The sequence below is a fragment of the Anser brachyrhynchus genome, assembly GCF_964034855.1.
Source record: "Anser brachyrhynchus genome assembly, chromosome: 10".
Lineage (NCBI taxonomy): Eukaryota > Metazoa > Chordata > Aves > Anseriformes > Anatidae > Anser > Anser brachyrhynchus.
The window spans coordinates 24639815-24663304 of NC_137705.1; the positions used below are offsets into that span (position 1 = coordinate 24639815).

Here is a 23490-nt window from a genome sequence, read left to right on the forward strand (position 1 = left end):
TTATTTTATTATCAGATAAGTTGGCAGAATGTTAACCTCTTCATAAACAACTGCTCCTGCTATAAAAAAGAGAGCATTTTTCATGTCATTTTTTTTTTTTTTTAAGACTAAGACCAAGAATCAGTGCTGTGAATGAAGCATAAGGACAGAGTTGCATGATCTTTCTCAGCCCAAAATGTCTTTTGCTCTCAAAAGCAGTTACCACAAGGATGGCTTAAAAAAAAAATCCTTATGTAGAAACATAAGGTGGCAAATAGCAGATACACAATCCAACTAAAGACAGGGAAGATTAGAAGACAAAAGACAAAAAAATGAAACATCAAACGCTTTTAAGTTACCAAGTCTTCCAAGCAAGTACTTGTTAAGAATTGCAAAGACATAAGATCTTTCTCTCCCCACTATGACTGAGAAACTGCATTCATTTGTTAATTTTATCAGCCATGGAAGTAAGAGCCCAATGTTTACCAGCAAGCAATCCCTTCAGTCAATGGCAGCTACTTAAGCACGTCTTTTGGAACTGCCTTCTGATAAAAGCACCGCTATGCTGAAGTTAGTTCAGTAAGCAAAAGCATGCTTCCAATGATTTATCTTGAGAATAATTCTTCCTCGTCTTATTCAAAAAGGCTCTTTGAAGTCTCAGGCAGATTTGGACATCTGAAATCTGACAATAAAATCGGAAGAAGCCATGGCAATAGGCTACAGTACTAACATGAAAAAGAGCTAAGCAACTCAGGAGAGCGTAACAACCTGTTACTAAACTGTATGTACCAAGAAGAACAGAAAACAACTTCAAGACAGCTTGCTTTTAACTAGACAAAAAATGCATGCACACTTGCAAAAAAAAAAAAAAAAAAACAAACAAAACCTCCACCACAAGCCAACCTTCCGTAAGGTTTGGCTTCCAGAATTCTTCCACTAGGAAAAAAGAAGAAGATTCTGTGACAGCTAACCAAAGCTAGTTCTAAAAAGTATGCAACCTCCAGATGCATTCGTCCACAATGGCAAGGTTCTTTCCATCAACTTTTGGTCCCTCATTAGCCTCCGAATAGGTTTGCAGATAAATCCCAGAAGAGCTGAATAAGGAACTGCAGCTTTCTATAGCTTTTCCTTTACATTTTTCACAGATTTGATTTTGTGAACTTCATAGCTTCACAATGAAAAGTTATTCCAGAAGTACATTTTGGAAAAAAAAAAAAAAGAAAGAAAAAAAAAAAAAGGAAGTTACTTTATCCTGAATAGAATTTATAGGTTATGAAGACTAACCTGTCATGTGCAAACAAGACAGCAGGTACCTAACAGTACGGTAGGTCCAGGAATAAACACTGAATTTTGGAAAGCAAAACAAGGGCAATTCCAAAAACAAGGACAGAAGAAGCTTCCACATATCGCTTCACGCTGGAAGGAATCTAGCCAAAGCAGCTCTTTTGGGAGGGACAGATGTTATGTCTGTACTTCTTATTTAACAAGATGTACTTGAACACTGGAACCATGTACCTTTTAAGTGTCTGCCAATATAAGGTCAGATGATCAGTGCACTGTCAGTCTTCTCATTTAATTCCAGAGCTGATTTAATTGTATCATTTCTCAAATGCCAGTATCAACAACACTTCAGTTCTCCTCAAAAATCACGTTGGCAATTTTTATGCTTGCCCACTTCTGATAGTCTTGCATAGGAAACGCTCTCTCACAGCACTTTGTATTATGGTACGACACGGTGCAAGACCAAACAGTCAAGCAACCATAAATAATTACAAGCCCACAAGCACTGTAAACAGAATGTAAAGTCTGTTTTGAGTATTTTGGAAACTCTAAGTCACCAATATGACTTAAGAATAAACATCCAAGAATCTTCAGTATGCTGGAAAGAAAGAGGACTCCAGTCTACTAAAAAGTAAACCCCTAAAAACGGGTCAAACAACCTTGGTATCTGCAAGTGTACTTAGAATAAGAATGGTTTCCTCTTCTACCCTAACAAGGAGTCTGATGCTTGAACTACATACTTTAAAACTTCAGAGATACCTCTGCAGAGGCAAATGATGAACTATTTGATGTAACAAGGTATTTCATGGACTTTCACCCACATTGGAACCAAGTGCTAGACAAGAACTTCATATGTCTGTGGTTAAGTAATAAACACTTCTGAGTTTTAATTAAAAGTATTCAAACGTAATCACACTTAGTTTTGAGATAACAAAGTGTAAGAGGCACCATGTTTTTTCCAGACATTTCCCCATCAGATGAATATTAAGCAGCTTTTTTTTTTCCTCCTCCAAATCAAACCAATTCTTTCTGCAATGAACCTCTGCCAGCCTGTTATACCCCCTCAAGAGATGAGAATGGTAAAGATGGAAAGAAAAGGAGAAAGGGGAAGTTATTGCCAAAAATGGAAGGAGGGACACGAAAAGACTGGGTAACGAAACAAACCTACCTTCATCTCTTCCTTACAGAAGAAAGTATTTCAAGAAGATAGACTCTTCACTGAAGAACTAGAAGCCTATGTGAACAGGTATTTTTTAATACTTACGTACTAAGTTACTGACCCCAAGCTGCAACGGGTCAAGAACTGAGATAGGTTTCAGGAAGACACATCTTCAGTGCCACTGAACGAAACCAAAGATAAGCAGGGGCCAATGGAATCTCATGAAAAGCATGAAACACCACAGGCTTTTAGATGAAGAGTTACTCAACAAACAAAAAACAAACCGAGGACGCTGGGAAGAGGAACTTCCAACAGGAGGCACATGAACATGGGATGCTTGTTTCCTGCTTGCAAAGAGAGGAACTCTCACTAGACAAGAACCATCTTCTGCACCTCATCACTGAAGTGAAACTGCTTAGTGTTTGCTAGTCTACCCTACAGAGGGTTACACCCCTCTCCTGCCGTGAGGAGGGCAGGGCGAAGAGAAAGAAAACCATCTTCTCTGCAAGTCCATGTCCCAGAGAACCATCTTCTCTGTGTGCATCACCAGAAGCAGAGCCAGGCTCAACGCTCAAAGCCCACCCTGATCGCATCCAGCTTTTCTGCCTTTTTTAAGCATCAGTCTGAAATTCAAGCCAAGTTGGTTTGGTTTGTTCCTCCTCGTGACAAAATAAAAATGGAAAAGAAAGGAGGGAGGGGTAGGGAGAAGGAAGAATGTAGAAGCCTCTCTGATACCAGAAATCGTATCCCCAGCAGCCTCGCTAGTCCGAGCCATGCCACAGCCTCTACACACCCGCAGGATTTTGCATGCAGCTGTGTGAGGCGCATAAAGATCCTGCCTAATGAATATGATGAAGAGAGGAGTGAGGGAGAGAAGGGAAGGAAAGGGAAGGCACAACCTTTCTTTTCTCTGCTCTTCCTGGGGATCTGAAAGTTCCTCCTAACAGGCACGTCTTCTGGGGGCTTAGGGAGAGGGGGCGGCCCCCCCAACGCATCGCTGGGCGGCGGCGGCTGCTGCTCGGGTGCCGCCGAGACGCTGCTCCTGCGCTGGCTGCCGCTAGTGATGCTGAGGTTTGGGGGGCCCTTGTCCTCTGCAGCGACAGCAGCCACCAGCAGCGTCTCCCCAGCGCCACTGCCCTCAGAGCGTCCGCCATTTTGTGTGGCGTCCTCGGCGGCTCCCGCTCTGTTACTCTCCGCCCCGAGGAGGCCCGCGCCGCTCTTCTCCGGCCGCTGCTGCTGCTCCAGCTCCATCTCGCCACCGCCGGGGATCGCGACATCCGCCATTCGCTCCTATCGCCGACAAGCCAGCGCGACTACCCGCGCCGTCTCTTCCTCCCCCGCCAGCCTTCCCCTGCCCACCGCCATGCGCCGCCCGCCGCCAGCGCTCCCCCCCCCCACCCGCTCGCTTTATGGCAGCCCCACCACCCCCTCCCCGCTCTCTAACATGGCGGTCGCGACGGCACGGGGCGGGCGGAGCCGGAGCCCGCCCCGGCTCCGCCAATCCGCTGGCGGTGAGCGTTATAAAGACAGGACAGGCGCCGGGCTGCTTGCGGTGGGGGCGCTGCTGCCGGCACGTCGTCACGAGAGCGGTCGGCGGAGGGTGACCGGCGGGGCTGGTGGCGCCTCGGGGGCTCCGGCCGCAGACCCATGAGCACAGCGGGGGCGGCACCCCCAGGCCTGAGCCCCCGGAGGTGTCTACGACGGGGCCCCGGCCCGCTTCATCCGTGCCGGCGCGGGGAGCGGCGGCTGGTACCGCAGGCTGCGGGCGGGTGAATGTGAGGGTGTGGGGCCGGCCGCAGCGCCCCTGGGGCTGAAGGGACGGAGCCCTGGGAGACTGAACCGGGGACAGAGCCCCTAAGGAGGACACAAAGCCGGAGGCAGAGCCCTTAGAGCCACGGCCAGGTGGTCAAACGCACCCGTGATCCGTGGGAGGCAGCTATGGGCACACTGGGCTAGGCCAGTTTGTACTGGAAGCACACCAGTATATTACTGGAAGTGGTGTTGGCCTGATGCTGGACCCCACACTAGTAACTTCTCACCATCTACCTCTTGCAGGAGGGTGTCTCCACAGGTACCCATCTGGCCTCACAGGGATGAACACTCGTGTCGCATCCCGGACAGCAGCCAAGCACCTGGCAAAAGAACCTGAACTCCAAGAACAAAAAGCAGCAAAAGGGCCTGCACTGACTCACCCCCTCAAAACTATTCTTAATAGACAAAATGGCTTCCAGGTCCTCCTTGCAATTCACCTCCTCCTGTCTTAATTACAAAGAGTAACTACAAACACATTTTTTTATGCTTTTGGGCTAATAGGGCTTCTGCCTAAAGTAATACCAATTAAAACAGCAATGACAGCTTTGTACAACAAGGACAAACAGTATCAGTGATAAAATTCTTACTGAATCAGTTAAAAGTGCAAATAATACAATCTATTAATGCTTTTTGGGGGCAGAGTTAACTGCAAAGGAAATGCATTGTTGTGTAGAGTTTTGTGCGTTCAACCATGACACTTCACTGGCTTTAATCCTCTTTTGTGTTTAATTAAATACATGTACACAGCCTTCTAAGATCATGACAGAAGAGATTCTACAGTAAGGATGCTTAAGTGAGAATACCTGTTTGTGTTCCGTGGCTTGTAAAATTGCAAATTGCAAACAAGCTTCAACAAGAAAAAAACTGCATGTGCAAGTAATGAACTATGCAATCTTTTCTCAAAAGTAAACCAACTATAATGTCTCATCAGTAGCATAAAGAACTACAGATTAATCAAAGGCAACATAATCAATTATTCATATACCAAAGAGTTCCATTTTTTTTCAAATGCAGTGAAACCAGGTTTTGGTACTACTTGGTACTATCAAAGCTAGGTCAGAAACTTTTTGAGTTTCCGGCTAGGCAGGAAACTAAAGAGGTAGTGTGCTGGGCTGGTTATGCACAACATTTTTTTCATTCAGTGACAGCTGAATAATAAAGTGAAACTGTTACAATGAAAGTTTTGTTTACCTACAAAGAAAACAATACTATAGGTACAGACCTGAGTGTGCTGTAGCAAAACATGGAAAGGTGCCAACTTAAATAAGGAAACTCAAGACTTTAAATATAATGCTGGTAACTGGTATTTCAAAGCAGTAAATAATGTAACACCATCACATATACAGTTAGCTTTTCCACTGCTAGAGATGAGCTTTGTTGGATTCCTTTGCAGTATTGTAAGACTTCGCTAGCTCATGTCATTTGTCCTACACCTGTTTGAAGGCCAGTATTGAATCATAAAGCTAATATTTACTCACCACTCTCACTCCTGCTGCAATGCTTGTAACTTCACATAAAAGATATTAATATGTGAAACCCAAAACAGCTGAACAATTTGATATAATTATTGATGGGAAGCAGAATTAAACATGGTAAGAGCATAAAATTCTAAAATAGACATCTAAATAAAACATTAGTATATTTACTCCATTTGAAATATGCAATTTATTTGTGGGTCTTAGTTATGAAAATATTTGTTAGACAATCCTGTTCTATTCAGAACAGCTGAATCCTGTTATCTCACAAACTAGCTGATACATGATGTTACACCTACTATGAAGGTTTGGTTTGGAGCTTTAATAAATATAGGGCAATCTGTTTTAGGAGTTATTTAGATCTGGGTACAATGGTATTACCTAGGTCATCCATGATAATGGAAGAACTTGAAGAATGGACTCTCTAAAGCAGGCATACAAATTCAATTTTTTTCACAGTAATAGTGATGTTAAATGTGGGGTTTGAACCAAGTTGCAGTAGTTCTGTTAATCTCATATAATAAAATTGTCTAAGTAATTCCAACCAGATGAGTTTTTATTTGTTTTACTCATATACCATCTTTCAATGGTGATACGTCTTAATTTGTGTGTGAAGAGTGAGACTTGCAGTTTGGAAGACATGATCTGAAACCCTGAGTTTATATTCGGTACACATTTCTGCTAAAATCATGCCAGAGCATTGAAATGATTAATTGTCTAATTTTAAAAACCCATAGTGCCTAGCACTTCAGAGCTCAGCATGTCAGTTACCTTCTTGCTATGGCTGGAGAGAGCTCAATGTTACACCTTCTCTATTCATCGTAGCATCTACTGTGCACACTCAGTCCAGTGCTTCCCTAAATTGGTGAAGTAATTCATGGATTTAAAATCACATAACTTTAATTTCAAATATAGAAATTCCAAACAATCTAGTCTAAGGAAAACACTCTTACAGAGTTTTTTGAATATTCTGTGCACTTTCTTAGCTTTGAGTTTAGATTTATTGCCGTTGGTTACCTAGCGTGTGAGAATGAACTCTTTGCCGTGTAAATTATCAGCAAGCACAAGTTCAGTAGCTGCATAACTCAGAGTAAAGCTACACAGATATTTTATATCTGAAATATGATAGAATTTTAGTTCTTTTACTAAGGATAGCAAAGACCTTTCTTTGGCAGCTCTGAGGAATGCACTGAATTGAAAACCATCTACTGAAAATAAACCATTCTTGCAGTGCACAGGATGCAATACCTAATGTTTAGTTTTACAAATAATTAGCAAAAATATTAGAAGTCCAAGATTTATTTTCTTTCTTAAAAGTATACTGGTTCTGTAGTTGTATATATTCATTCTTCATACCAATTATCTTAAATCCTACTAACTGTGGCTGTATATATTCAAAAGAAGCTGTCAAACTTAAATGCAAAGTTTTTCTATATTTTGACCTAGCCCTTTTATTTTATTGATCTCTGTTTAGATCACCTGTAAGTTAGAAAATAAAAGTAACTTCACAACTCACAAATGGTCTAGTACTAATAGTATCCTTCAGGGTGTTACAAGAAGATAAGCTAATAATTATTAGTTTCTTCTTAGAAGTCTTTGGAGAGCCAGCCAAGTTTAAACAGGGCAATTAGAGTCTATAGTTATAATTTACACAAATTACACAAACGTAGCACCAAACATTAATCTAATTGCAGAAACATGCTGTTCAATTATCCGGAGGTAATGCACACTGCATTTGCGGGTTTAAACCCATAGATAAATTAAGAAGGTCCCCCTGAGAATTTGATGTCCTGTCTCTGTAAGGATTTAATGGAGGTGAAGAGCATATTATAAATCAATTGTAGTATCAGAGTAATTTTCCTGTATTTCACCTAGTTCAACTAAAAATTCCATATACAAGAAAGAAAAAGAAAAGAATAAATAAATAAATAAATAAAATACAAATCTAGTGTTATCTAGTGTTACTGAGACTATCAAAGGAGATTTAGGAAAAGCTGTCCACCAATAGAAGTTATATACAACAAGAAATTATTTGGGGACACTGCAGGATTTCTTTAATTAGTGTTTTAAAGTTAGGTAAGACATTTTTTTTCAGGGATGGATTCACATTTATTTAATAGTCCTTCCAACTATACTGTTTATTCTATTTCCAAAAGAAATCCTGAAACACACGTCTATGCTTTGGGGAAGGTAAAAGAATTGTCAAAAGAAAAGAAGGTATTCTAGTAGCCATTAAGTTAATATGTGTAGAAGTAGTATTTTTTTTTTTCTTTGGGAAACCATAATTTTAGCAGGTATATACATATATGACATTTATTTCCCGGCTTTTTTGAATTACCATAGCTCAATTGATATACTGTTTACATCAGATAAACACCTACCCATAGATAGTGGGACATACGGACAGTAAGATTTCAAAGACTTTAGAACAAACATTGAGTCTAAATCACATATTTTGCTGTATTCCAGTAATTCAGGAATGTATCTACTTTGTATGGATCAACTATAGATCCAATGCAATAACTTTGACAAGAGTTAAACTACTACAAAAAAAGGCAACAGGGTAGGAAACTACTGTCAACTAAAATTACCTTGTAACTGAAAATATGCTTACTATTGCTTTCTCTCACAACAAATACCAGAAAATGAACTAAAGCATACGTTTTCAATGTTCAATACATGTTCAATAAGTAGAAAATATGAACATTATAAGGGTGTATCTTAGCAAAGCCAAATGTATGAAGAAATTTTCCTCATTTACTGCATAACAACATGCAAAGTTCCCATATTTACCACTTGCTTTAAAAAAAGATACTTCTTACTTCTTTACAGATGTACAAATTATTTTATGTATTAACATAACCCTGGGGATTTAACTGAGACTTTATCACAAAACTATGAGTACTGCTTAACGAATGATGTAACAATTCTAGATCACGGTACCACTATGAGTCTTAAAGTCTGATATAAAATAGGCAGTAAGCATCCCAATTCACAAAGTCAGAGTGATAAATTACCATAGGAAGAGATCATGAACACTCTGACATTTAAACTCAAAAACAAACCAAAAAGAAAATCACACAGAAAACACCCCACTGAAGTTATAAAATCTGTCACCTTAAAGAGTCTTTCTATTTTCTGGGTTCTGTGGTTTCTGGTATTTGCCAAGCATTCAGCCATGACTCCCTGGCTCATACTGAGTGGTTTCCTACCCAAGTACAAAGCAGCTGCAGATCCCTTTGATTCTGAAATCAGATCATATGTTGTACATTAGTAACACAGACTAGAATCAGATTAATAGCCATAAAATACAAGATTTTTATAAGGGATGCTCCTGGTGCTTGCTCCAGAAATTACCTCTGTATTCTTTTATGAAAGCATATTCAGAAATGCAAAATATGTCTAATTTAACTTTAATAATTAATTATGTCTAATTAACTTTATTATTTATTATTAACTTTAATAATTTTAAATAAATAGAAATTATTTTACTCTTCAGAAATGACTGATGATGCAAAACATGTCTAACTTCTTCAAAAGGTTATGTGCTAGTTTTGAGCAACAGTATTCCTGCTGACTAATTTTAGTTGCCAGGCGATCAAAGGTAGGAGAATGGCATCATTAAATTTCCTTCATAGACCACGCAGACAGAAGCACCTTCATAAAATTCAGAGATAAAACCTAATCTACATATTTGGAAAGAGCCAGTGTTATTTGCCAGTCGTGGGAAAAATACATGCCTATGATAGTAAAGGATGAGACAAACTGGGGGAGTAGTCCGTGCTTGCCTCCTTAAAGTCAGGAATTGGTAGAGGAAACCCAGCTAGTACTTTTTTCTAACAAGTTTGTGATCCTGAGGTGACAGCCTGAAAAGATCTACTGGCTTTCCTTTTATGCATTTAATGTGTTTTAAATTTTAATTATTTTAATGTTATAAATAATCAAATCAGCTCTAAAAAAATAATTTCCAGTAGGTGGCAGCATCAACCTGTAAAACTGATCACAGTATTTTAAAATGAGTATTCATTAGTAGTGTTAAATATGGAAGAACTGGAACCCCATATTTAAATGGAGCAAGTTTTCATATACACAGAACTCTCTTCCTGTCTCTGTTACAGATCCTGGGAATCAAGACTGCCTACTAAGTGCCAGACAGCATCACAGTAAAATACCAACTTTCAAATAAGGTCAATCTATTAAATTAACATCAAAGAGCTCTGATATCAATCTTTCAAACAGAAATTTCTGTGAAGCCTCAAGAGACCTGGTTTCAACTATTTCAGAGCATTCCTTCAGGCAGCATCCCTGGTTCAGGTGGGTCATACTGAATAGGAGTTGCCTCTGAGAAACACGTTCTCTACCTTGGAGCTCAGCTTTGGGCCCATCTTTTACCCAGACTCTGGCAAGTGGTTCCCTGGTACTGAGTTTCACAGACTTGAAACTAACTGCTCCTGTTGTCTCGCTGCAGAACTTTGTGTTCCAGGACATAGGTCATCTTCATCCTTGCATTGCTCTTTTCAGTGCTGCAGACCACATCTAGGGAATCAAACACCGGAGTTACATTTTCTTTTGCAGTCTCAGAAGGTCCTTACATTTCAAAGAACTCCAAAGATATTTTCTTTGCTCACCTTTCTTTCTCAGTTTGGGCAATCTATGCTTTTCCCTTGCTCATAAGAGCAAGATGACTCATCACTCGTTATTCTCCCAGACTGTAAGATCCAGAGTACTAATACCTCAGATGTAGAGGAGCTGCAACTCATCCAGCATCCACGTTCATCTCCTTATTTTGCCATCCCCTCACGGTGATCTCAGAAGCCCTAGACCCCTCTGGTTCTTCACTGACTCTTGCCTTTTTTACACACTCCACTTGTTCTTTTTCACCTTCTCACCTTGGCAATATTCTTCCACCTGAGAAGCAAGTGACCTTAAGAAATCTCATCTCAATTGACACAGCTTTGAACTACCTCGTTAGCAGAAGCATTGCATGTGCAGCGGTGGGTGTCTTGAGAAATCATCAGCAGTTCTCTTCACAAGAATCAAGCAGAGGCCGGTGCTTACTGAATGGCTGCAGCATGGATGCGGGCTTACCACTGCAACTTCTCAGACCCCACGGTGCTGATAAGCAGGGTTACTAATGATTGTGAGTACTGACAATTTGATGCCTTTACTAATACACACACACACACTTTACATTGAGCATTTTATATTTTATGCATCCTTTTTAGTATTTTTATTGTCTGTCCATCCCATGCCACAGTCCTGTCATTCTTTCAAAAGTAGTGGCCTTTTAGAAGTACTAGAACCGAAAAAAAACAAATCTAACTAAATCTAGAATGATACTGGTACTCTTAAACTGAAAAGCTTATTCTTCACAGTGATTTGGAAAAACTTTCATTAAACTTTATTACATCAAATCAGTATCTATAAAGCAAAACTGAACCATCTACAATACAGTGTGTTGAACATGATGCTCAGTGGGTTGCTAAACGATAGTCAGTACACAAATGCAAGTTAACACTTTGAGATTCACTGGCTGGTTGTTAGGTTTTTACATGCCCCGAAATGCATCATCTCAATGTTTTCAAAGAATATGCATTTAGTAAACATTTGATCCAAAAGGAATCAAGAGAGAAAAACTTATGGTGGGCTATTAACTTTTTGCTCCACCTACTTACTAATTTGATTAAATAATACAAAACTTTGGGAGATGTGCTGGATTATTGAGTGCAGTGACTTACTTAGTTATTACAATTTTGTGTCTAGCAAATAAGATCCAAATATATAACACTTCCACCAGAAACAGATGCAAATCTTGGTCACATATGTTAATATTCACTGTGCTTACTGTTGAAATCTTTTTGTTGTCTCCTTGCAAAAACAACCAAACCAAATAAAAATCAAAATGCTTTAAAGTAATTTATTTGAAATGCTTCCAGAAAAGCTTAAGGCTATTATTTTAACAACCACAAAAAAAAAAAAGTCAATACACACATTCAGTTCTTTCTTTCTGTATTTGAACACTTTCCATGCTTTTTCTCTCTTTTTAAACATTTTTCTGAACAGGTTTTATGAAAATGGTTTATCATCTTCCCTACTCCTTTTCTTCTGTAAATCTTCCCTTTCTCTTCCCTTCACTGGCATACTCATTCAGCTCTAAAAATGAAGCAGTTGAAATAAATTACAAAGCCTGAAACAGAAAAAAATATCTTTTTTGAAAAACTATAAATACAGAAATATTTTCTACAGGGTAAAAGTGACTTTTTAAAAAATAAAAATACCTTGTTTTATATTGCTTATAATCTTGCCACACTGACTTCTGTGCTGTACATCAGTATATATATGTAAGATACTTGATATTTACTATTTTCTGTAAACTTGCAGAACAAACGTTTTTGGCAATAACTTAGTTCTACTTTTGTTGGTATGAATATTTTGCACAGGTACTTTGTGTAATAGCAAAGATCATTTAAATTTATTAATGTATCAGTTTCATAGCTTGCCATGTTATCATTCATCATGGGCATTATTTCTTATACAAAGAAATAAAATATTACCCATGGATTTCTGAATAGTTAGAGGATGTTCAACTGAGTGTTTTAGACTGCATTTTTAAGTGACTCATCTGCTTCTCATCATGATGAGTAGACTAAATCAGCCACCAGAAAACAGTAACATTTCCAATTACAGCATGAAATTAAATGCAACAAAAATAAAATTTGACAAAAATATAGGGGACAGAATATATCCTAAAGGAAAAGTAATTCCCTTTTTGTTTAAACTTTCTCTACATAATCCCATAGGGTATTTGTAGAGCACCATTTATATAAAATTGTTACTTACTTTAAAAAAAAACGTAAACAGACATTTACAGAAACTTAAATGTTTTTAACATTAGTTTAAGTGGTGTTTAGAACCAACAGTGGAGGTCAGTGGAGTGCAAAATGCTGAAGAGGGCCTATTCACAAGCAGAAGCTTTTTTCCACTCGTATCCTATTTGGGATAATAGATACATATATATGTATGGCACTGAAAGCAAACTACCAGCTTATTTACAAATACCCAGTATTCTCAGCATTTCATTTGATTCAGTGCTGGCTGTGGAGGTTGTGTTGTGGTGGAATTTTTTGTTTGTTTGCTTTTCAGTTGACTTTTTTTTTTTAGCATGATGTGCTTTGATAAGTAAACCATAGCACTACGCTGACCACTTCGACTTACCAGATTTTTATGTTTAGTTGATGAATCTTAATAGAGTGCTTCATTTTGAAAAATTAGTCCCTAAAGAGTCACATGGCTCACTCTTTTTAGTTCTTATTGATTTAAAGCCACAAGAGCTCAGAATGGCTATTGCAAGACTGTTTTCTCTTTTGTCCAAGAAGCTATTTTTTCCTTCTTCTATGCCTTTGTGAAAACTTATGATCTCAATACCATCCTGAAACTCCATATTAAGTACGTATCTTCAGCTGCCCCCTTAAAGGACAAATACAGTACTTAAAAATTATGAAAGATTCTTTACATAATGCACATACAAACAGTAGTTGAGAGATTCTGCTCACAGCAGGACATTGAGAATAACTGGTCAAGTACCTCTTTCATCATGTTTATGGAATATAACCACAGGGTGCGAGTTGCAGAAGATTCCAGCTTACATAAATCGGCAGTTACAGTACTACACTTAGACAAGTACTATACAAGAAGGGCTGCATTGACATTGTCACAAAAAATATTTGAAAAGTGCTTCTCCAAATGGTTCCATGTATGGAATGCAAATACTGTACAGGTAAGACACAAGTTTTGTTCCATGAACTGTAAGTTTTTGTCAAACACTGGTTTCTATTTGTTTTTCATTTTCACAAGAGTTTGTCTGTTCCATACGGTCACAGTCGATGCTGATCTCACTGGTGTCCATACTACAGTCTGACTCACTGTCTGATTGGTCCATTTGCTCAAGCGTGGTTTCTCCCTGGGATACCCTGCTTCCATTTGGTGACAAAATAAAATGTGCTTCTGAGTTCAGCACTCCAGCTTTTCCTGCACACGTGACTTTTTCTTTGGCCTGCCGGATACAATTAAGCCACTGCTGTTTGTTGAAGGAGTCATTGGCTTGCAGTGAGTGAGACTGGCTTTGAGATCCATGTTTGAAGCTGACTCTAAAGAAGTTTTTGACTGAAAGAAACAATATATAGCAAAATGCTGAATGCCTTGGTTGAATGGATTTTGTAATAGATTATAGTATATTAAAATAACAAATCAGCAAAATGTTTGACTTATGGTCAAAGTTTGGATTTCTTGCCAATACTACGTGAGACCAGAGAGAAGAGTCTGGGTATCTCCATCTTCTGTGGGGCAAGAACATAGAACAACACAAGCACTTCTAATAATTTCTTATTGCTGGATTAAACAATTTTGGTTCTGCCATGCATTAAACTACCTGTAAACCTTTAAGTGAATCAGCAAGATGAAGTTCCTCCCACACTTCAAAGTCTCTCCTCCTACTTCTCTGCAAAGCAGATATCCAGAGCCTTCACTGAATATTGTGCCCTGCGTCAGCTGGAGACTACCTCATCTCTTCCAATTCAGTTCACGAATAAAGTGAATACACACCAAAAAAAATCTGAAGTTTTCACAAGATTGGTGAAATTCAAAGGACTCTTGCAATGAAACAAGCATCTCCATGACATGCTTACTTAGGAGGCCATTAACTTTAACCTCTTGGCATTAATGAGAATAGCTGCAGTCTTTACAATGAGCACTACATTAATTATCTGCCAGTTGAAAGATTTCGTTACGGAGTAGCAATAAGTGTCTCTGTAATAAAAGAGAAGTCATAAAGACTAAAGCTTATCTTAACATTTCAAAACAGACTTGCTTATAACTTTGTGGTTTTGGTACTACATTCTACATACTTCTTCCCTTCCCAATTCAGTACAGAAGCAGTTGTGGGGAGAAATCCCATTATCAATATAGTGGACTTTGAGAAAAAATCTAAAAGAAGTAAGTTACAATATCATAAACCAGTTTAAAATAAGAATCAAGATTTTGGATGTAGATGATGTGGATTTTAGAGAAAAGATGGCAATAAACATTTCTCATTAGCAGGTATCTTAAAGTTATAACGATCCCATATGAGCAAATAAAAATAAAGATGTTTTCATACTTCTCTCATTGTTGCTAAATGCACCACGTATGGATCCACCCAATCGCACCTCTCCATCTTGCAATTCCTCTAGCAGAAGATCCCTTACTGGAATTGGCTGTCGATACAGTTGGTAGCAGAGCTGTTCATTATGGGTGATAGTTCGAGTAATCACCAAGACTTCTTGGAAGAGAAAGACGTGCAGTTTCTGTTAAAAATATATATATATATATAATAAAGCATTATTCTTTTTTTTTAAGAATATCATTAAACCAGATTTATTTAATCTCTAGTATGTTATAACCTTGTGCTTTCTAAAGCTAAGTAAAAAGAAAAGTTAGAGTGATATTTCTTTACACAACTTTTTGCCATTATGCAACATGAAGGTATCTTGAAAAGCTATTTATAACAAAATAGTTTTCCTTACCACTCCCCTGTTGTTCTTCAGTTCACCGTGACAACATAGAACACGTGAATTATCAATCAATGAATCCCTTTGGCCTTCTTCAAGATAAATAAGTCTTTCTTTGTAGTATTGGCATTCAGATTCACCAGTCTTTACGTTAATTTCAGCCACTATACCCTGAATTATGTTTATCTACAGAAAAACAATGAAGACGTGAACTTTAATTGTACAGTCTGACATTTGGAGGTATTTCTTCATAACTTGAATTGTAGCTGCAACAAAATAATTTTTCCTGAATTTTTCCTGAGTAAGTTTTTCCTGAATTTTATGCACACCAGTCTGTAAGAGAATTAATATTAGCAACAGAATTAAGCAGACTACAGTGTGTAAATAGTAATTTCTGTTTCTTAACATATGATTTATGAAATGCATCATTTCAAAGATAAATAGCATTCTACTGAAACGGAGTACCACAAAGCTATATAACACTATTGAGATATCACAAGAAATATCCCAATTATATTTTATTAAACAATTACCCATTACAAATACCACAAGATCTTAAAAATATTTCAAATGCTTTCTTACCAGACATTGTGTAGAAAAACAAACCTTAGAAATAAGCAGAAAAACTCTGAGCTATTTACAAGTATTTTTTGTTTGTTTTTGTTTGTTTGTTTGTTTTTTGTTGTTTTGTTGTTGTTGTTGTTGTTTTGGGGGGGTGCTTAAAAGAATACTCATGGCGAAAAATACACTTTATAAATTACATGGAAACGTGAGTATCCAAGCTTTGAATTTACACTGCAGGCAAGAAATTTGGGGAAGTAATAGCCAACCAACAGTGGTCAGGTACATGTGTTTCAAAATATACATTTTCCAAAAAAAAAAAAAGCAAGGCTATCATTTCTCAGCAGAAAATCTACAAAATATGCAAGTCTAGGCAAATCATAAATTTTGTCCTCAAAACATTCATGGAATTTACTTGTCTTCAAACACCATTCAAAAGGCTACTGATGATATTCATTTATTCATTAATTTAGAAGTGCATTTCAAACAAATCAGCTACAGTAAACTCATTTACTCCCAGATGGATGTTTGCATGTGTGCACTTGTTTATGTATTACAGGATTATATCTATATATGGGAAAGAACAGAAAATTCAAAAACCATTCAAAGTATCTGAAACAGGTCCATTTCCATTAATAAGTTTTAAAGCTTTGGATTTAATACTCTGGTTTTACTTCAGGCAATACAACCCTATTCAGAATTTTAAAATAAAAATGAAACCAATTTCAGCAGATGATAGCTAATCTGGATTCAAAGGTTATGTAAGCACTCAAGCCAGGGAGTTAACTCATCTAAATCACCTAAAACCTAGAAGAAATCTCTACATTACCCAACTTAGATTAGAATGGAAAGCAACATCGAAAGAAATAAATATAAAATGGACAAGAATCAGACAAGAGCTGTGGACACAACATGCCACACAATACCACCACTACCCTCTTGTTTTTTTCATATTACTTTTCTACTGAAACAGGATTTAACTGGGGAGGAGAACTAGAGGTTTCATATACTAGTTGCAGTTGTTCATGTCTTAACATTTCCATAGTTTATAAAGTATACCATAATTAATATGCATAAAGTGCTGTACATCTAAAAAATAATAATGAAAAAAAAATCCAGCAACTCACAGCTTCTTCAAGGTACTGTTGATCTGGATGATCATTTGGTGTGTGTCTCAAAATCTCTCTGAGAAGTAATGGGTATTTAACCAAACGGCTTCTTGGGATGTCAAGGAAATTCCAAAGGTCCAGTTTGCGACTAAAAGGAGACTCTAAGCAGCGTTGCAGGAAATCTTGCACTCTGTGATCTTGTTTCTTGTGATCCAGTAAGGCTTTGGCTGCTACTTGATTGCTGCAGTAGCTATCATAGGAGTTTAGGCATGGGAGCTGAGGGAAGGAATAAATTATTCAACAACTGAAAAGAAGCCATTTGCTATATAGAAATTTCCAAGTGATTCAGAATGTCAAAACTGATACTGAGAGTCAGTATCTGGAGGTTCATCCACAGTTTATTGATGACAATGCTTCCAACATATATAAGGTTTCCAGTGATCCTCCGATGGCCTTGTTCCTTCTCTAAATTATTCAGAAGGTCTAGCTAATCCCTCAGTTCCTAGAGATCCCCTACATTATTCCAAAACATTAACTATATCTGTGACTGAATGATTGAGAACTACTTATTACAGACAGTAGTAGAACACAGAAGTCTGATTTTAACTACTAATTGTAGCAAAAGCTTAGAAATGAGCACCCGCAAACCTGGTCTGTTTTAGATAAACAATAAGGTGATCTGATATAGATCTTGCTGTTTGACTGGAACATAGTATGGAAGCATCTCTATGCAATTGGATTTACTCTCTAAGACAAGTATGTTTCTTCCATCTCCCTGCAGGACATTTTGTGATTAAAATACAATTAACATGGGCTTGTAAACAAAGCAGTGACTTGTACAACTCCTAAGAAAAACAGCAATTGTATAGGGCAATGAGCAACATAGCGTTTATTCCTACTAACTTACACAAGCTTTATTTGTTAAAGGAATAGCTAACTGAATATCTGGTATCTGATTGAGATGACCTTGTAATCTTTATTGTCATACTTCTCTATATTGCCCTCAAAAATCTTGACCAAACTAAGATGACAGAACTGTGCCTTAAACGTGAGAAAAGGGAAAAAAAAAAAAGCTAGCTTAATGTTGGTTAAAACAATATAGCTATTTACATATACTGGTGTATTTACATGCAATTATATGTAAAATCTTCTACAAAGGAAAATAATCTCAGATATTTGGACCGAGAGAAGTTCACTGGTGTTCAAACATAACAAAAATAAAATGAACTTATGCAAAGGAAACTAGAGATCATATCTGATATTTAACAGTTTACCATTAACTATTGTAGAGATCATGTTGCTCATGTTTACAATACACCAGTGTTTCACACAGAGCTGCTAAACATTATTACCTAATCCCACAAAAAATTAGTAGAAAAAGAGGCTGAAAATTTAAGTAATAATATCTTAAATAAGAGCTCTTTATTCATATAATGAGCAATTGTATCAGCAAAACTAACAAAACCTGTTTTTCAGTGTCTCTGTTATATAGTGACAGACAAACCTACCAACTTTTTCTTCTGTCTGCCTTATTTTAACAAACTTCTAGGAAATTAATATCTTTGACAGCACTAATGACTATCTATCACCTTGACTGGAACAGAAAGATATTCAAAAATGACTGTATCGGGCCTTTACACAATGTGACTGTTCAAACTTCATTTCCCTTGAAAATAAGGGTACAAATCAGGGCAGATTCTTAAGTGATCTACATCAGATAAATAGAGCCTGACTCTTGATTTTTATTTGAAGAATGTTAAGTAGCGTTCATATCCTGAATAGCAAGAGCTTTTAAAATCACATCCTAGCCTAAATCTTTCAGAGAAAATCCCCCAAAAGAGAAAATGTTTCATTGTGTCTCTAAACAGTTGCCTTTACCTTTCAAAAATACTTTGAGAATATATTCTTGAAATGTTATTTTAGATATGGAAATTGTAAATACTACTGTAAATTTTAAATAAATAATAGTTAATACTATGTTGCAGATCCAAACTAAGTCCCAAGATTGATTTAAAATCTGTCTTACCCAACCCACAAGGATATGGCCAACGTGTTCTGTTGATCCATCAGATTTCCTGACTTCTTGAAGCCGCCTAAGAAGATCTGATCATGATTAAAAATAAAAGAGAAACATCATTTCATGAACCAGATAAATATAAAACTACTTGTAATAACACAGCAAAGACTGCGTTTTACCTTCATGTAGAGGAATTAGGGAGTCCAGTGTTCCAAAAATTTGGTTCAGCTCTTGTTCTGTCATTATGGAAAGTTTAAGCATTGGGTCATGATAAGCCTGAAGATAAAAAAAAAAAAAAAGGAGAGCTCTGTAATTAATATATGACTGGCAACTGTAAAATTAGTGATAGCACTTAAAGCTCCCCATAAGTAAAAATAGACCTACTGCTGAGAATATTTTAAAGTTTCAGAAGCATATCTTAAGCTAGCCATTTAACATTTTTTGAATAATTAAAGCACCACATTTAAGTTTTTCAGAAAGAACAGGGAAACAGAAGTATGTTTTGAGTGTTTTTTTCTCCTCTTACCATTTCAGCATTGTAAAAAGCAGGGATTATTTTAAAAGAGACAAACAACTGAATACTGCTATTTTGCCTCATAACCCTAACCTTGCCTCCCCAACCCTCCCCTCCCTCCCCCCCTTTTCTTTTAAAGCAAACCTTTTTTGCTAACTTCAGATCTTCTATCAAGTCTTCCTCTCCCTGGGAGAGTTCAAAGATAGCCTATAAAAATAAACAAATATAAATAATCTTTATTTAATCTTTACTCAACTTTAAAAATTGATATTATATTCTGAACAGCTGTCTTGATACCATGTAGCAGAATATATGCTAAATCTAGTTGCAGAAAGAAAATAAGCCTTAATTCCATAGCTACATAATCACATGCAGAATCTTTAAAAATAGCTGTATCAGATTGCTCATAAAAAGCTTATCTGAAATAGCCACAGAAGTAATTTTTTTTCAAACAGATGTGCTTCTAGATGGGGGGGCTATCTTCAGCATGATATTATGACTCAACTATGTCTTTAGTTTAAAAAATACCATTCGCGCAACTGGTGGCATAGGACTTTGTTGAGTTTTGTGTAACACATCAGTAGTGAAAGTTCTGGGTAGTCTAGTAGGTCAAAAGATAGATCTTTAAAACATTTCTTTGGTTGTGAGCACTTTTATTTTGATAGCGGTTCATTATTTTGTTATGAATGCTGAGCTATACTTAACTGTCTGCTGTTACATACTGCTCTCGAAGCAGAGTTAAGACTTTAAAGCTGGTAGATTAAAAATAACCACACTAACTCACTAGTTTACCAGAACAGTATTGTATTTACTTATTACACGATTTCTTTCTAAACTGGGGTACATGAAAAGTTAACAGCATTTTGGTCAGTTAGAATTAACATTACAGTTAAGGCTTTAAATCCTCATAAATCATGGAAGAACATCTTCAGCTACTGCAGATTCTCCTAGCTTGGTAATATGCATGCATGGAAGGCTTGCCATAGTGTGAGGTAACTGACAGCGCATGCCTGGAAGTGGTTCAGATACTGTGCTGAGGCATGCAGAATACAAAGCGGAACCCTTGCACAGAAACTCCCTTGAATACAGCTCATTTATCTGGGTTCTATGGAAGGTCCCGGCTTCTGCCCCAAGACAGTAATGAATGTTAGGCTATGTAAACAGTTCCTACAGTTTATTTTTCAATAAGCTGCTTTTGAAGCAGTCAATTTTCAAAGTTATTTCTGATGAATATTTATACAGCGTTAAAATCTGTGAAAGAAATGCCTGATGTTACTATTATTTGGTTTATGACTTTCAGTCCCTGAAATATTTTGGGAGAGGATGTTACAAACTTTTCTGATAAATTGCACTATATGCACTATAAATTTGCGTAGAACTTAATAATAAACCCTTGATACATAAGCTTCCAGTAGTTTAAAGGCAGTAGCCCTTCATCATTGATAATATATCTAACATAGCAAGACCCTGCAGTATTTCTGTGCAAACGGATCTATAATGTACCAATAAGCTTATGATTCAGAATTTCCACTTCTTGGCTACCTCACTTGGCCGTAGGGTTTCTGTCAAGACAAAACAGTTCAACCTAGTCATTACAATGTACTTTTCCTTCTGCTGATTTCAGTGGGAGCTTTGTCATTGGCTATAACATAGACTATTTAGATTTTGTCTTGTGCAATACATTTAGACTAACACCTTTTTTTGCTTGCAAGATACATTGTTGATTAGTATTTTATCGTTCTAGCACTGAAGATTACCTCAAAAAACAGTATTTTCCTACAGGGAAAATTATTATGCTATTCTGAGTGTAGGTATCACATGATAAATACCTGTACTTGAAATAGCATACTCATAATCATCATCAGAACAACAAAATGAACAACAAAGTATCAACCATTCCTGCAGAAACTGTCATAAAAAGCACGTACAGGTAAGCAGCCAGAGTATCATATATCTCAGTAACTTTATTCCGGAAATGTGATGGGCTGGTTTTAAGAAAGAATGTATCAGTCTAATTACGGCTGAATTATAATTCATACGGACGGAATTCTGCTTCTAGTGGAGATGGTGGTCTTCTCTTTAATTTCAAGAAAGCTTCAAGTGCTATCTTTACGTCTACCATTATTTCTCACTCCATGCTTTAACAGAGACTTTTGACCATAAGACTTATGTTAAGAAATATACCTCTTGACGCTTGATTTCTTTAGATGTAAGCATGTGATTGACACAAACATCAAAGGTCTCACTCCACAGTTTGCTGTCTCTCCGCTTTGTGTTAGCCGGCGGCATACTTCGAGACCATGGCCGTGGACTGAACAGATCTGGGCGACTGTCACTACGGAAACTTATAGAACGCTGGAAATACAAAGAAAAATATTTTCTGTTGTTACATCGGATTCACACTGTGTGTTTTTTCAGAAAGAGTTATATACAAAGTTCAACCATTTCTAAATTGTTACTGTGACTTAACAGCAATGTTTAGTACTGGGAATGTAAGAGGTTGTTTTAATACATCTTTCTGTAATGCCAATATTTCCATTCCTGCAGTGAACTCTGTCCATATCCTGTTCTCAACATGGTTAAAACTACACAATACATTCATATACCATGCAACAAGAATGAACTATAGGGATAATGGCAGAATGGTACAACATATCAACATGACCGATCAAATGAAGTTTCAATTCAGTAAACAGTCAGACATGAATTATTCATGCATAACACAGATTCATCTCATTAGATCCCTAATTCTTAGAAAATTTAGAACGCAATTTTTAGAGACAAAAATTAGTGTGAATATTTTTTTGCTTGTTGTGAAAGAAAGAAAACTTTTACACAGAAGCTCCCAAAAGCTACGACAGCATAAATTGCTGGATAAACCCATCATCTCGTGTTTCAACTGTAAGTCCAACCTGTTTTTATCACAGTATTGTTGGGTTTGTTTGTTTTTGGGGGGATGGGATTGCTCAAAGATGGTTGGACTGAGATGCAATAGGTCTTACCTCAAGGATATCAGATTAAAAGATATATTACATCAAAGACTAATTAACAATTTAAAAAATAAATGATTTCTCAGTTGGGCAGAAAGAAGGGTCATAAAGTGAGGCTGTTGTTAGTACATACCTTAGTATCTTGCTACTTGATGGTAATATTTTAATTTTTTTGTAGTCTGTCAGAATCATGAAAGATTCAATTGGTATCACCATTCCAGATATGTATATAAGCAGGATACAAATTTTAGTGCTTTGATGCTCTACCTGACCAAACTGATTTTCATACATGAAGGAAACCTTTAAACCGGTCACTTCCTGCCTCCTCAGATGAATCGTAAGACCAAGAAACTAACTCACATGGAAAGGTGTGAAATGGGTATCTGACTGAAAAGAAAAGAACAATCACATTATCTTTAAGGAAAAAGTATGCTAATATTCAGATTTTAATGTTTGTGATGAATGGCAAGCCAGATTCCTTTCATACCATTTCCTCCTCTTTATTTCTTTGTATTTGACATATTTTCTTTAAATTCCATCAGTGCAGAGAGCAAACTATGAAATACTAGTACTGAAACTATGGTAGCATATTTATTAATATTTTTGGAGCCTCAATTGAGATGACGCGTACTAGCATCTCTTTATCTGTTATGTGGTTGGTCGTAATCTTCATTAAAAACAAAGTGATTTTAAGTGAGACATCTGAGTGTTTAATTTGCATTTGCCTGCAGACTCTTAGAGTTCAGGCTATGGATGAATACTTTATGCTCTCACTGTGTTATTTTTAAAAGATTCCTTTCTTGTTTTGTTAAAATTAGGGACTTTTTTTTTGAGGTCTTAGCTCTGAAATATCTGAAGTATTCCAAATTGTTGAAATACTCTACATTTTTGATGATATTTGAAACCTGCCTTATGTAACACAGTCATCATTCAATTGCCATGGGCAAGAATATTTAAAACAAAATAAATTCTCTTCATTTCCAGGTTGTAAGCACAGTATTTGAAATTCTCCTCTGAAGATAACAGCCAGTGAAATGCTAGCAATGCC

At 37.0% G+C, this 23490-nt stretch overlaps 2 protein-coding genes and 1 long non-coding RNA gene across 15 annotated transcripts in view; 1 reads left to right on the forward strand and 2 right to left on the reverse strand.

Moving 5' to 3' along the window:
* Positions 1-3826, reverse strand: part of TASOR (transcription activation suppressor) — a 31154-nt gene extending 27328 nt beyond the window's left edge. Inside the window, exon 1 of one of the 4 annotated variants that reach the window (XM_080605626.1) lies at positions 3319-3824. In XM_080605626.1, coding sequence (XP_080461752.1) covers positions 3319-3703 — 385 coding nt within the window. In that variant the 5' untranslated portion in view covers positions 3704-3824. The other 3 variants (XM_080605625.1, XM_080605627.1, XM_080605628.1) reach the window with 3 other exon arrangements.
* A 112-nt stretch (positions 3827-3938) lies between these two features.
* On the forward strand, positions 3939-12424 carry LOC308200258. The gene is made up of 2 exons (XR_013955398.1): positions 3939-4321; positions 4475-12424. It is a non-coding gene; the product is annotated as an uncharacterized lncRNA (long non-coding RNA).
* ARHGEF3 (Rho guanine nucleotide exchange factor 3) overlaps positions 11610-23490 on the reverse strand; it is a 126234-nt gene continuing 114353 nt past the window's right edge. For 9 of the 10 annotated variants that reach the window (XM_080605644.1, XM_080605642.1, XM_080605646.1 and 6 more), the window contains 8 exons: positions 21637-21807; positions 19597-19659; positions 19118-19214; positions 18948-19024; positions 16940-17197; positions 15267-15437; positions 14861-15047; positions 11610-13869 (listed from right to left, as the gene is read on the reverse strand). In XM_080605644.1, the coding sequence (XP_080461770.1) occupies positions 13523-13869; positions 14861-15047; positions 15267-15437; positions 16940-17197; positions 18948-19024; positions 19118-19214; positions 19597-19659; positions 21637-21807 (1371 nt within the window). In that variant the 3' untranslated portion in view covers positions 11610-13522. The remainder of the gene's footprint in view (positions 13870-14860; positions 15048-15266; positions 15438-16939; positions 17198-18947; positions 19025-19117; positions 19215-19596; positions 19660-21636; positions 21808-23490) is intronic. The other variant, XM_080605643.1, reaches the window with a different exon arrangement.